General features: G+C 39.4%; 1 protein-coding gene across 5 annotated transcripts in view; it reads right to left on the bottom strand.

Moving 5' to 3' along the window:
• Window positions 1-266: 266 nt before the first annotated feature.
• The window catches only part of Swt1 (SWT1 RNA endoribonuclease homolog), a 69,226-nt gene continuing 54,316 nt past the window's right edge, over window positions 267-15,176 (bottom strand). For 3 of the 5 annotated variants that reach the window (XM_036202831.1, XM_036202835.1, XM_036202832.1), the window contains 3 exons: window positions 12,504-12,570; window positions 7,847-7,911; window positions 332-1,157 (listed from right to left, as the gene is read on the bottom strand). In XM_036202831.1, coding sequence (XP_036058724.1) covers window positions 1,028-1,157; window positions 7,847-7,911; window positions 12,504-12,570 — 262 coding nt within the window. In that variant the 3' untranslated portion in view covers window positions 332-1,027. Of the gene's footprint in view, window positions 1,158-5,946; window positions 6,084-7,846; window positions 7,912-12,503; window positions 12,571-15,176 lie in introns of all 5 variants that reach the window. The other 2 variants (XM_036202834.1, XM_036202833.1) reach the window with 2 other exon arrangements.

Genomic DNA, 15,176 nt, shown 5'->3' with positions numbered 1-15,176 from the left:
TAGTCTTAAAAACCAAAAAGGAAAACCTCCTTGCATGCTGAAGCTTCTAGCCATCTAGAGGCTCATGGTCCTGCTGGAACACTCACCTGTCTACAAACTTTAACATGTGGGTTTTTTAGCCTTTTAAACATACAGCTGAGTAGATCCTGTACCAACTACTACTGCATATCCAGAATCAATTCTTTTTACTGGAAAGACTCACTTTTATAATCACACCATATACTCATTTCAGAAAGTATTTGGAAGTAAAGTGAAAAACAAAATATTACTAAAAATAAGTTATTTATTACTATTTAAAAATAAACATTTATTATAGAATATCAAATCTGATTTAATCTAATACATTAACAAAAGCATAATACACTCCAGTAAACAAGGATTTCCAACTTAATGTGTAACTAAGTCAATTTAAACACTTGAGTTTTGGGTAGGGGCAAACAGCAGCCCCTGCCATCTAATTCCCCAAATCCATGCTGCTTCATGTTTAAGGGGAAACTTCAGAGGGGGCTCTTCCCCACTGGAAATGCAAAGAAAATGACACAAGCCCCAAAGCAGCTACAGAGAAGGTGCTAGATCAAAATTCTACATCATATCCCTGAAGGAGGCAGTGGGTTTTCCCACCAGTTTTAAATAAATGACAGTTTGTTCACGAAAGAGCCCATTCATGGAATGTGGTAGCATGGTCATGTCTTAAGTTGTAGGGCTTGGCAGTATCTGGTCATATGCCCACATTCGGGGTTAGGAGAGATAATAAGGCTGTGGGCTGCCATCATGTCACAGTGATTCCTGCCTCAGGAACACTAAGAAGATGGCTCTCTTGTCTTTAGAGGTAGAAGGACTGTCAACTCCAGAAGAGCTGGGGCCAGTTTATCCTACAGCGGATTCAATGAGATGGTCAATAAAACCTTTTTGTTTTTTGTATCTCTGAAAGATTTTTTTGTAATTATCCTAGGTTTGGTTCAAAAAAAAGCAACCATTTTGAAAGTTACTGCGTCACTCATGATGACAGACATCATTCCTCAAGAACTTATATCCTGTTGTTGAACATGTCTTCACACCATCCTCTGTTTTTGGCCTCCATATAGACAGATGCATTGCACTGCTGCATGGTATATTCCATCTCAATCAGTTGGCGGCATCCAATGGCTAATTTTTCCCTAAGGGAAAAAGAAGTAGTAAATCACCAGAGGACAAAAATCCCATGACTCCAGAGGCAGAAGCAGGCAGGTATTTCTGAGTTCCAGGCAACCTGGTCTATGTAGTGAGTTCTAGTCTGACCAGAGCCACACACCGTATCTCAAGAAATATTTATTTATAACTGTATGTATACATGTATGTCTATGTGTGGACTTATGCATATGAATGTGGTGCCCACAGAGGCCAGATGAGTGTGTCAGATACCCAGGGAGTGGAGTTACAGGTGGTTGTTGGCTGACCAAGTTGAGTGCTGGCAACTGAACTCTAGGCCCTTCCAAAGCAATATGACCTCTTAACCCTGCACCATCTCTCCAGCCCACCCCCACATTTGACCCCTGGAACCACATAGAAGGGAAGAAGTGTCCTCTACCTTCACATGTGTGCTGTGGTACACACATACACACACACACACACACACACACACACACACACACACAATTAGAGGAAAATCCTTAAATTCAAGGCCAGTCTGCCATACTTAATGAGTTCCAGGCCAGCAGGGACTACAGAACGAGCTCCTATCTCAAAACAAACACACAACAAAAATAAAAATTGTAGCTATTTACTGTATATGGTATGTATTGAAATATGTATACATTATGGAATTGGCTTGAAGTATTTAATTTACATTACGTCCCAAACATCTCTTGAACTACTACTCATAACTAAACTTTTGTGTCCTTTAATTAACACCCCCCAACCCTTCAATCTCTACCTCCAGGCCCCGGTGACCACCACTTTACTGCCTATTTCTGGATCTCACTATTTTGGCGCTGCAAAAGAGCAAGCTCATACAGTATCTGTTTTTCTGTTATCATAAGACACTCAACATATTGGTGTCCAGGTCCATCCATGTGGCTGCAACAATAGGACTTCCTTCTTTTCAAAGGCAACACAGTATTCCACAGAACATTGCCCTGACCTATTCATTAGCTGGTAGGCATTTAGATTGATTCATATCTTGGCTACTGTAACTAAATATGAAAGTACAGAAATCTTTTAAATGTATTGTGTCTATTTCCCTAGGATATATTAAGAATTCTTTTTATTTGACAGTACTGATGATTAAACCTAGACTTTATGCATGTGAGACAAGTGTTCCACCAACCAATATTCTTAATATGATGTGACAATTTGAGAGAAAATGTTCTCCTTAACAAAGAGCACAGATTCTTTTTTTTTCCCCAAGACAGGATTTCTCTATATAGCTTTGGTGTCTGTCCTGGACCTTGCTCTGTAGACCAGGCTGGCCTCAAGCTCACAGAGATCCACCTGCCTCTGCCTCCTGAGTGCTGGGATTAAAGACGTGCACGACAGCCTCCCAGTGAGTACAGATTAAGTACCCAGCTGAGAAGACTTCTAGCTGTAATTCCTAGAATTTAAAAATAAGAGTTCCCATGACAGGCCTCTATAAGTAAGCAAAGTCGAATGTTTAAGTAGAATACTGTGTGCTAAACAGCCTAATTTTCTACCTTACTCTCTGAAAGACCTCTCCTAGCCTATGTTTAGATGTCACCAGGGGTAAGTGACACTGTAGGACAGATGGCTACACTGTATCTACTTCAGTTGGAGAGTTAAATAAAGGTAAACTGTGGAGTTCACTTCCTGAAAGAACGGACACTTGAGAAAAGGCAAGGTGCTATGCTGCCACTCTTAAAAAGGCTGCGGGTGGGCCAGCATGATGGCTCAGTGGGTAAGCTTGCTGCTAAGCCTGATGACCTGAGTGGTCTCCAGAATCCACACGGTATTAAGAGAGAACTGTCCTCTGACCTATGTACTCCCTCATCCCAAATTACTCGTGTAAGCCAACTAGCAATTAAATGAATATTCATAACTCTAAACCAAAGGTGGGATATGCTGGAAGTAGTGATACCCAACTTTAATCCCAGCACTTGAGAGACAGAGGCAGAGACAAACGGGTCTATTTCACTTTGATGCCAGTCTGGTCTAATAGTGAGTTCTAGGCCAGCCAAGGCTACATAGTGAGATCCTGTCCCAAAATAAACAAAAAAAAAATGTGGGAAAGGAGGAAGTCATGCCTAATATACTCCATGCAAACATCACAATTTTGAAAATTACTTTAAAAAAGGATTTATTTTTACTTATGTGTGTTGTAGAATATTTCTTTTACTAGGCAAAGATGTGTTACATTTGTTTAAGATGCAGAATATTACTTTATGTAAAAATAAGTTACACTTGCTTAATTATGTAAAGATGTGTTGCTGTTTCACCTTGCCTGCCTGAGGCACCTGATTGGTCTAATAAAGAGCTAAATGGCCAATAGCTAGGATAGCGGGGCAAGTGGGCAGAGAGAATATGTAAGGAGGGAAAAATCTAGGCTCGAAAGAGAAGTAAGAGAGAACGAGGGAGAAAGAGAGGGACATGCCCTGGTCCAGAAGCCAGGCAGCCATCAGCCAGCTAGACACAAGAAGCAGTGAAAGTAGGACACACAGAAGGAAAGAAAGATAAAAAGCCCTGAGACAAAATGTAGATGAAGAGGTTAAGCTCTAAGATCTAGTGGGACAAGCATAAGATAAGGCTGAGCATTCATAACTATTAAGTCTCTGTTTCATGACTTGGGAGCTGGTTGGTGGCCCTAAAGAAAAAACCTGCTACATATATGTATATGTTTATTTGTGTGGGAGCCCAAAGGCCAGAGGAGGATACTGATGGAGTTAACAGGGGGTTGTAAGCCACTCAACTTACATTCTGGAAACAAAAATCAGGTCCTCTAAAAGAGAAATGAGTATTCTTAACTGCTGAACCATCTTTCCAGCTCTAATTTATTTTTTTATACGAGGGGGCTAAAGAGATGGCTCAGAGGTTAAGAGCACTGACTGCTCTTCCAAAGGTGCTGAGCTCAATTCTCAGCAACCACATGGTAGCTCACAACCATCTATAATGAGATCTGATGCCCACTTCTGGCATGCAAGCATACATGCAGACAGAACACTGTATACATAATACATAAATAAATCTATAAAAGGAAAATCTGAGATGAATCCAGTTGACTTGTCAAAAGCTAACAGGGGCCTTCAAATTACAAGACCCCTAGTTTTAGAGCACCAAAGCATTGTATTTAACATACCTCCATCTAAGAGATGGTCTCTATAAATTCAGGAAGAATACTCAGTTATTTAATATAATCTCTGGCATGTTAGGTATTCAAGAAAGGGTAGTTATCTTCATTACACTAAGAATGTCATTATTAGCCAGGTATGGCGACTCATGCCTTTAATCCCAGCACTCAGAAGGTAGAGGCCAGCCTGATCTACAAAGTGTGCTCCAGGACAGCCAGGGCTGTGACACAGAAAAACCCTGTCTTGAAAGATTAAAAAAAAAAAAATGTCATTACTTCCTTGGCTTCTGGAATGGCTCAGAGCCAGGTCCACAGTGTTGGAGAGGACTATAGCTACCTCTCCTTCCACAGATGGATCCCTTGATGTAGGATAGGTACTAGGGGAAAAAGAGCTAGTCAGAACTCAGGATTCTATGAGAGGAAGGAGAGACAACAAAAAGTAAATACACTGTATATGAACAAGCCCCACTTCCTGAGGATGTATGGCTTCTCAGAGACTGACTAAAATCCAATTTGTGGGTAGAGGATGGGAGGGATGGTCAGAAGAGAGAATATGGAGAGGATTAACTAATACTAAACACCTTTTTAAAAAGCCATATGGAAACCTACTACAGTGGAAGCTTCCTAAGATTACACACACACACACACACACACACACACACACACACACACACACACACACACACATACATGTAAAAGGAATTTAAATGGAGTTATCCTAATAATGAGAGTACAACACCTGAACTAGATACCATGTGCTACCAAATAAAAACCTACTGCCAGGGATGGGTTACTTCTTTTTCAGTTGTTAGCCAATGGGATCCAATAGACACCTAAACATTATAGACTACTGGCACTGTTCTTGGTTACCCTCCAGAATTTGACAGTACGATCCTATTGCTGGAAACACCACATAACTGAGTCATAAACATCAAGAAATCAAGTGGGTACCTGGAAGCTTCATCCAACTGATTGGCTTTTACATGGCTGGAAGGTGCTAGGCATGCTACCAGAGGAGAAAAGTATCATCAATCTCACTCAGCCATGAGTCCTTTGAGCTACAATAATGACTGGCCTGGCAAGATATGCCCATTGGTACAATAGTGGCATGAATGTTATAGGGTAACTAACCAAATTCTGGCTTGATATAAGGCCTGTTCCAGAAGATGGACCCACACCTGGTACTGTTAATGAGGCAAGAATCTGTGGCTTGATAGGCCATAGGCCATTGTAGAAAACCTACTATTAGTAATTCTGCTAAATGGACACAGCATTAAAATGACTCCTAATGACTTATTGCTATACCACAGACAAATGCTTGTCTGAACTCTCCTCAGAGAAGCTTCTTAATGTAGGAGATCATGATCAACCCAGAGAATCACAATGGTCAACATGCAGAGTAAATGCCTTAGGAGGTACTCAGCCCTAAATGGGACATCTTTAACATACCCTCCCCCTTTTAAGGTTCATGGATCTTTGAGGAAGAAGACGGGAAGATTGTAAATTCAGAGATAGTAGATGATGTCAAAGAAATGGTATTTTCTATACATAACAGGGCAGATGCACATACAAACTTACAGAGATTGGGACAGCATAGACAAGACTTGCACAAACTCAAGCCAGACAAAATCAAAGTATGCAGGGAGGGAGGTATGGGCATATAGTCTCACCCTTCTATGAGGAGTTGTTGGCATTTGATAGTTGTCAGGAAAGGCAAAGCCAGTATTTCTTTAATGGTGTGACCTCTATATTACCACATTCCATGGTAGGTCCCACACTCAAGAGTAGTTGGCCAACACATACTGGACTTGATGAGAGAAGAAGGAGAGGGAGAGAGAAACACATGAAGTTGGGTAAGTAGGAAGGTGGGAGGGGTGAATATGATCAAAATATACTGCTGAAATTCTCAAAGAATAAAAATATTATTTAAGAAAATTTCGGCTTTGAGTTACCCTAGGTCTACTTCCTATACTTAAAATTGTGATTTTATTGCCAATCTTTCACAACTACTCAATTTTTTTTTTTTTTCAGAAAAGCCTTGCACAAGGTTCAAAATAGCAGAGATGAAAATGTTTTCTTATAAATTCTAAAATAAAACAAAGAGGGCAGGCCCATATTCCTATCCTTGGTCATTTACTCTACGTATCTTTCAGTAAGTGAGTCTATTTCTGTACCCTCCATTTCCTTCCCTCTGCTCAGAGTTAGGAGGTGCTCCCTCTCCTCTTTAGCCTCATGGTGCTGAGCATCTTCCCTTCCTGTGAGTCAGGGTTCTGGCACCAACCACTCAGTCATTTCCTGCAGTGAGCTGTCAGTGCAGGAGGCTGCTCGGTGCAGTCAGTGGTGATGGAGTTCCTGAGTTCCTTTCTCAGGACTCACCTGGTGGACAGATAACCAGACTCTCCCTGAATTCCAGTGAGTCAGCTCCCTTGAGCACTTACCTCTTAGTAATGGGACCCTCACAAACATGAGAAGCAGCCCATTACATTTTTGGATACTCTCTAACTTCAAGGTGGTTCCTCCTTGGGGGACTATAAAAGCCATTTATCCGAGTCCAACTTAAAATGAAAAATATTTCTACTTTCTTCCTCTGATAGTCTTATTAAGTTGCCATGCCTGGCTTAAATATGTGATCTTCATGTCTCAGCCTTCCAAGCAGCTGAGATTACAGGTATGCACCAAGCCTACCTAACACTCTGAAGTTCTAAATTCACACAGAACAGACAAATGCAGCCCACATGAACAAAACAATCCATAAAAATAGATGGTGGTACATGTCCACAGTTCCAGCTATTAGGAAAGCTGAGACAGGAGGGCTTGTTGGCTTTTACAAGTTCAAAACCAGTCTGGGCAATACGGCAGGACCTTGCCACAGAGTAAATAAAAAAGATCATACATACATGCATACATGAAAGAATCTTGAGGTTAAACATTTGAAAACCACTTTAAACTATATAAGTGATAAATTAACAAGATTTTTACATATATGAAGCATTTTGTATCAATAAAGGTTAAAAAAAAAATCCTGCCGGGCAGTGGTGGCACACGCCTATAATCCCAGCACTCGGGAGGCAGAGCCAGGCGGATCTCTGTGAGTTTGAGGCCAGCCTGGGCTACCAAGTGAGTTCCAGGAAAGGCACAAAGCTACACAGGGAAACCCTGTCTCGAAAAACAAAACAAAACAAAACAAAAAGCCAAAAACCAAAAAACAGAGGTTGGGGAGACGATTTCAGTAATGTGCTTGCCATGAAAGCATAAGGACCTGAATTCAGATTCCCAAGCTTCCATGTGAAAAGCCAGGCACAGCACCATCTGCCTATAATCCTCATGCTATGGAGGCAGAGACAGGCAGATCCCCAGATATTATCTCAAAAATAAGGTGGAGAATGAAGAAGATAGCTGACCTCCACTGCTTGTCTCTGAGCTTACACACTCTTGTTACACACACACACACACACACACACACACACACACACACACACCATAAAAAGATGGCTTGCCTTCCCACAGTGATAGCAAACAGGGTAAAAGTTTGTTATAGATGTCTCATTATTTACATACAGATGTGCTTACCGATACTCAGTCTGAGAAACACAATCATAAAGTTCCTGGGCAGTAAACTTGACATTTTTGTTAACCTGAAAAGAACCAAAATACAGTTATTAAGGAGGTATGTTAAACCAGATGAGTGATGCAAGCATAATTCAAATGGGCATATTCTAAGAGCAGAATCACAGATTGTCAGTCACTACCCAAAAGACATTTAAAACAGTAATAGGAAGAAGTTTGGTGACTACAGTGTTAATACTCAAATATGTGCAAACTTCATTCCTACTATGACAACTCAATCTCTACTCAGAACTAGAAATAGTAGAAGTAAGATGGACCTGATTGTCCTAAAATCTTTAAAAAGCACAGTACTTTGGCATTCAACTGGACAGAAAAAAAATACTGTAAGCTGTGTGGGAATATCTGATTCAGGAAAAGGTTTGACTTACAGGTATTTCTGTCTCACCCTCTTCCCTCCCCTCCATCATCACTCATTCATTCATTCATTCCTTTTCTTCCTCTCTATCCCTTTCCTTAAGGTTCTAGGAGTCATACTCAGAGCTTTACGCATGCCAAGCAAATGCTGTACCCCAGAGCTACATTCCAGCCCACGGACATTTCCTAAAAGCCTGTATTTTAAAGTGTTATCCAAAGACCTAATTTATAAAACCACAAATATGAAAGTCCATCATTCAAAGCGTTGTATACCTGAAACACAAAATGAAGGAATCTTGTTTTTTGAAATTTTATTTTAGCCTTAGTGTGTAGGCAAGTGTCAGGATGAGAAGACAACTTTGAGTCAGTTTTCTCCTTTCCATTTGGGTTCCAGGAATGAAACTCACATCACCAGGCTTGCACGGCAAGCTGGCCTACAGTCTTTAGTTCTTGAAGCTCCCTACTACTGATGCAGACAATGCTGTATTTATGTACAAGGAAGAAGAACCTTGAAATCTGTAGAGGGAGATTTTGTGTGTCTTTTGTTTTGGTGCTAGAGACTGAACCCAGGGCCTTCTAGCCAAGTATACCCAATGAGCTCCACCCCAGCATGCAGAATTTCATTTTTAAATGTGGACCTAAGCTGTTCTTAATTTATAATCCTCCTGCCTCATCCTCTTCAGCAAACTGCCCAAAAGCAAGCATCATCTCAGTGGCTGGTAAATTCTCTCTCTTTTTTAAGCAGATAAATCAACCAACAATACAGTATTATTTAAATTTTCAGAAATTTGGAACTAATGGAGAGAAACTCAATAAAAACTATCTTCTATTCAATTACTTTCAAAACTATGTAAAGAGCTTCGGATGCAGCTCACTGTAGAGTGTGAGGCCCAGAACACACTACCCAGCACTATAAAAGAAACTCAAGTTTTACTAGCTAGTCCATGGTTTTGGTTGTTATCATAAAATTGATCTATAGAGGTCAGGGTATTACTTACTTGAAAAATTACATTACATAACTTTCTTCAATGTTTTCATAAGAAACTACCCATACTTATGAAGAAATGCTTCATTTATTCTAAGTATATATAACTTTTAAATACAATTATTTTAGGGCCGGAGGTGTAGCTTACTGGTTGAATGCTTGCCTACCATGCATAAGGCCGGAGGTATGATCTTAAATACTGCCAAAATATGTAACAGAGAGAAAGGAAGTTATTTTAAATGTGTGTACACACACACACACACACACACACACATACACACACATATGCTTTTAAGTTAATAAAACCCTAATATTTTGCCTAAAATGAGGAACATGTGTCTATATTAAATTTCTAGTAATGCATGTATTTAATATAACACTTAATGATTGGTGAAATTAGTGTATAGTTTATCATAAGTTTTTTCTTTTTCTTTTTTTTTGAGCTGAGGATCGAACCCAGGGCCTTGCGCCTGCTAGACAAGCGCTCTACCACTGAGCTAAATCCCCAACCCAGTGTATAGTTTATCATAATTTTATGTGATTTATAATTATTTTATTTTTTGCATGTGTATCTGTGTGGTTTATGTGTGTGCACAAGTGGGCACATATGTGTGAAGGATAGAGGTTAACATTAAATGTCTTCAATGGCTCTCCCTCTTAAATATTGAGGCAGCATTTCTCACTTGAACCTAGCCAGCCAGCTTGCTCCTAGGATCCCATCTCTGACTCTCACATGCTGGAATTACAAAAGTGCTACCATGCCTAACGGGCCTTGACATGGGTCTAGTCCTCATGTTTGTATGTCAAGTGCTTTACCCACTGACCCATTTCCTAGCTCTGTAGTCTTTGTATTTAAGATTTGCTTATTTTATATCATGTACACAAATGTTTTGCTTGCACACAAGAATGAGCATCATGTGTATCCCTGGCGCCCTCAAGAGGCCAGAAGAGGGTACTGGATTCCCTAAAATTACAGTCACAGCTGTGAGCCACTATATATGGTCCAAATCTGGGTCCTCTACAAAAGCAACACTAGCTGTTAACTGCAAAGTCAATGCTCTCTCTCTACTCCATTAGCTTTTGGGGTTTTGTTTGTTTATTTGTTTTTTTTTTTTTTTTTTTTTTTGGTTTGTATGTCTGTTCTGAGATACTCATCATGTAGCCCTGGCTGTCCTAGAACTTGCTACATAGACCAGGCTCTTTTAAACTCAGAGATCCACCTGACTTTCTTCCTTCTAAGTGCTGAGATTACAGGCATGAACTACCATTCCCAGTCCCAGCTCTATAATTTTTGTTTTACAAATCATTTTAAAATCTTCTAAATATACATCTAGAATTAAACCATTATAAGTCAGTTTTTTTTGTTGTTGTTGTTCATGTTTTGCCCTTGCCCCAAGGGCCCCGAAATGATGTATTGACCCAAAGGCCAGGACCAATCCAAACAGACCATCAATGTCAACAGGCTGCAGATATTTGATCATAGGAGGAAGAGAATAGTCTGTTTGGTTTGTGGTTGGGAGAAAAAAAAAGTAGTTGAACAACTGATTTTGAACCTGGTATAATAAGAATAAAAAATAATTCTTAAGTTTCTAAAAGATCTTACTTTAAAAAGTACCTAGAACTAACCTTTAATTTTAAAATCAACCATCCACATATACTGAGATATCCAGTGTAAAAGCAACATGACTCCACATTAAGTTAAACAACTTATAAAGCAGTCAGTTAGCTTACTAATAAAAATTAAAGCACATATTCATTAATTTAAACTATTAAGACATTTTTCCTGGGACTGGAGAGAATGCTCAGCAGTTAAGAGCACTGGCTGCTCTTCCAGAGGAACTGTGTTCAATTCCCAGCACCCACATGGTGGCTCACAACTGTCTGTAACTCCAGTTCCAGGGGATCTGACACTCTCACACAGACATATATATATGCAGACACCAATGCACATGAAATAAAATAAATAAATTTAAGAAAACAAACAACAACAAAAGCTACCACATACACATAAAATTGAGACATGGGATATACAAAGAATAGCAGCAGAGAGTTATTAACAAACAGAAATTAGCAATCAATAGAGTACTGTCCTTGGATCAGCAATGATGAGGAAAACACATGAGGTCAATTTAGAAAACACACTGCAACCTCATTTCAGCTCTTAGTCTAGGATCTGTGCTGTTGCTGATTACAAAATTGAATCACACTTTTCCTTGCAGAAATGGCTCTTCCATTCTGAAGGCCATTTGGATAAGTGAGTAGGGTAGAGTGGTGGAATATTTATATTCCACTATAGTTGGGATAGCTCCATGTACTTAGTACCTGAGGAGCTAGGATACAGAATATCCTACAGTCTTCCCACAATGAAGCAATGACCTGCCCAAAATGCTAAAAGTTCCCTAGTGAGAAAGAATTCTGTGCTGAAACAAGTATATTTCAGGACTCGATTGCAATTTCACTTAGGGAGCAAGATAAAAAAAATGGATAAGGATATGTTACTGGTAAAGAGTGGGCTGGGGGGGAAGACAGAGATGAACAAATGCAGCAAGCTACTTACAATATGAAGACTGTAGTTAATAACATTGTTAAATTTAGGATTTCTTTTTGCTAAAAAGGTAGATTTTAGTTTTATTGCCAACTAAAAGGGTATTATGTAAGATGGTAGGTGTGTTTATTTACTTGAGTAATAAAATAAATACTTAGATTAAAAAAATTTTTTTAGAGTATGCGTATGAGTGTGTACATGTGTCTTTGTGAGCACAAATGCCCACAGAGGCCAGAAGAGGGCACTGGATCCCCTGGAAGTAGAGAGTAACGGGCAGCTGTGAACCGGCTGACCCACAAGCAATATGTATTGTTAACTGCTGAGTCCCTCTTTTGTTCTTTTCAGAGAGTATCTCTCACAGCCCAGGCTAACCTGGTAGTTACTACATAGCCCATGGTGGTCTTTAAATCATGACAATTTTCCTACCTCAGCCTCCTGAGTGCTGAGGTTACAGGCATGAACTACTATGTCCAACCAGAAGATTATCTTATATATCTTAAATACATACATTTTTTTAAACAGGTAGAAAAACAAATATCATGGGCAAATTTTTATGACACTCTGAAGTTTTAATTTAGGCCAGCCTGTACAAAACAGCAAGATTCTGTGTCAAAAAAAAACCCCATCATTTAAAGAAAATATCAATAGCAATCTTACTGTATTTATTTATATTCAAACAATATATTATATGAGCAATATATAAATATTTTTCATACCTCATACTTGATTAGGAAGTTATAGAGAGTCTCAACATCTTGGTAATTACTATTAGGAGCCAAAATCCTAAAACAACAAAAACAATAAATTAACAAAAGAACCACGGAAATTTATTTTTAAAAATACCTTTTATTTTCTCCTTCAAACTTATACATACCCACGTTTATTAAGTTTATTCACACCATTAACTTAATACAACTGAGATCAATTCATTAAAATATTTCAGCTAGTTTAATACCTATACATTACTGATCACAAACATTCTTCTTTTTAGACTGCTGAGACAGATGTAGCCAGATTGGCCTCAAACTCCTAATCCTCCTGCTCCTATCTCCCAGGTACTGAGATTATAGGCATGTGCCACTGTGCCTACCTACCATAAACATTCTTATATGTGAAATTATAATTCACATATTATATTATAATAATGCATAGTTCTCAAAAGGTAGATAGAAATGTGAATTTACACTCCATATCTTTTAAGCTGCAGATTTCTTTCTGTAATGGTTAGCCAGTTCAAACAGACAATTAAAATTAACAGACACATAAAAGACAATAATCAAATTCAAATAACACGGAGCTATCAGCACAGCACTCTCTGAAAACCAGTAGTTAATCAGACTATGAGAAGTGATAGAGGTAATACAGGGCAAATGATAGAAATCTTGAATAAAATAAAGAGGACAATTATTTTCCACCCTCTAATACTTAGGTATTCTTTTTGTATACTAAGCTCACCCCTCCATTTATTTATCTACTTATTCATTCATCCATCTATTTATTTATTTATTTATTTATTTGTTTAATGGTTATGGGTGTTTTGTCTGCCTGGTGTCAATGAAAGACAAAAGAGGACACTGTATCCCCTGGAACTGGAGTTACAGACAGTTCTGAGCCTCCATGTGGGTGCAGGGAACTGAACCCAGTCCTCTGGAAGAGCAGCAAGTGCATATCATCATTGAGCCATTGCTCCAGACTCTTACATGATTTTAATGATTATAACATCAGTATGTAGAAAATTAACATGGGGGGATTACCTCCTGTTTAAAACTAGTATTGGCTTCACAGTGAGTTCCAGGGACCCTGGGCTATTGAGCCTTGCCTCAAAAATAAATAAATAAATACAATAGAAAACTGTTATCACTTATTTATTTACCACGGGTTTAGAAAAGCTTTTTGAGACAGGGACTCATGTTATAGAATATTAGTTAAAAATGTGTCACATTTGTTTACACCATGGAATATTTGTTTAATGATACAAAAATGTGTTGCATTCTTTTATGTTGCATTTATTTAACTCTGTGAAGCTATGTTTCTTTGCCTGTATAAACAGGTGATTGGTCTACTAAAGAGCTGAATGGCCAACAGGGAGGCAGGAGAAAGGATAGACATGGCTGGCAGGTAGAGAGAATAAGTAGGAGAAATCTGGGAGGAGATAGAAGAGGAGGAGGAGGAGGACACCAAGGGACAGCCATGCAGCCACACAGACAGAGACACAGAGTAAGAAGTAAATAAAGATATACAGAAATAGAAAAAGGTAAAAGCCCAGAGACAAAAGACAGATGGGATAATTTTTTTTTTTTTTTTGAGACAGGGTTTCTCTGTGTAGCTTTGCGCCTTTCCTGGATCTCTCTCTGTAGACCAGGCTAGCCTCGAACTCACAGAGATCCACCTGGCTCTGCCTCCCAAGTGCGTGCGCCACCACCACCCCGCCAAGATTTATTTATTTATTATGTATCCAGTGTTCTGTCTGCATGTATGCCTGCAGGCCAGAAGAGGGCACCAGATCTCATTACAGATGGTTGTGAGCCACCATGTGGTTGCTGGGAATTGAACTCAGGTCCTCTGGAAGAGCAGTCAGTGCTCTTAACCTCTGAGCCACCTCTCCAGCCCCAGATGGGATAATTTAAGGAAAGCTGGCTAGAAACAAGGCAAGCTAAGGACTGGGTATTAATAAGTCAGAACAAGTTTCCGAGTGTGACTGTTTGGGAGCTGGATGGTGGGCCCCAAAGAGGAAAGAGTCAAAGAGTAAAAACAACAACTACAGTTTCATGTAGCTCAGACAGGCTTGAACTATGTAGCTGAAGTTATCCTTTAATTTCTCATTCCTGCATCACCATATCTGGCTCAGAAAAGCCTTAATAGTATCTAGGATATAGAAAATACTACCTATTTAAGTTATAACAGTAACATTACTACCACAAATACCTTCACCTAGTTTCAAGTCGAAAATAAATGAATGGTTCTGTGGTGATATTTTATTTGTGTACCCCAAAAAAGCTTATCTGAAGATCAGAGGGAAAATCCAGCTACTATATTAAACATAGAAGTCAGACAATGGTAGCACATGCCTTTAATGCTAGCATTCAGGAGGCAGGGATCCATTTGTATCTCTGTGAGTTCGAGGCCACACTGGGAACACAGCCAGGCATGGTGACACATGCCTTTAATCCCAGCACTATCCATAAAGGTCTGGAGGGCTGTACAGACAGGAAGTGACAGAGCTAGGCAGAAAGAGGAAGTGATGTAGCTGGGCAGGGAGAGGAAGTGAGATGGCAGCCACAGAAAGGATATAAGTGTAAGTGTACAGAAAGTTGAGGAGTCAGTAAGGTGAGGTTGACTGTGGCTTGTCCTATTCCTCTGATCTCTCGGCTTTCACCCCAACATCTGGC

The sequence above is a fragment of the Onychomys torridus genome, chromosome 11 (assembly GCF_903995425.1).
Source record: "Onychomys torridus chromosome 11, mOncTor1.1, whole genome shotgun sequence".
In the NCBI taxonomy this organism is placed as follows: domain Eukaryota; kingdom Metazoa; phylum Chordata; class Mammalia; order Rodentia; family Cricetidae; genus Onychomys; species Onychomys torridus.
This window is presented reverse-complemented; position numbering and strand designations above follow the sequence as displayed.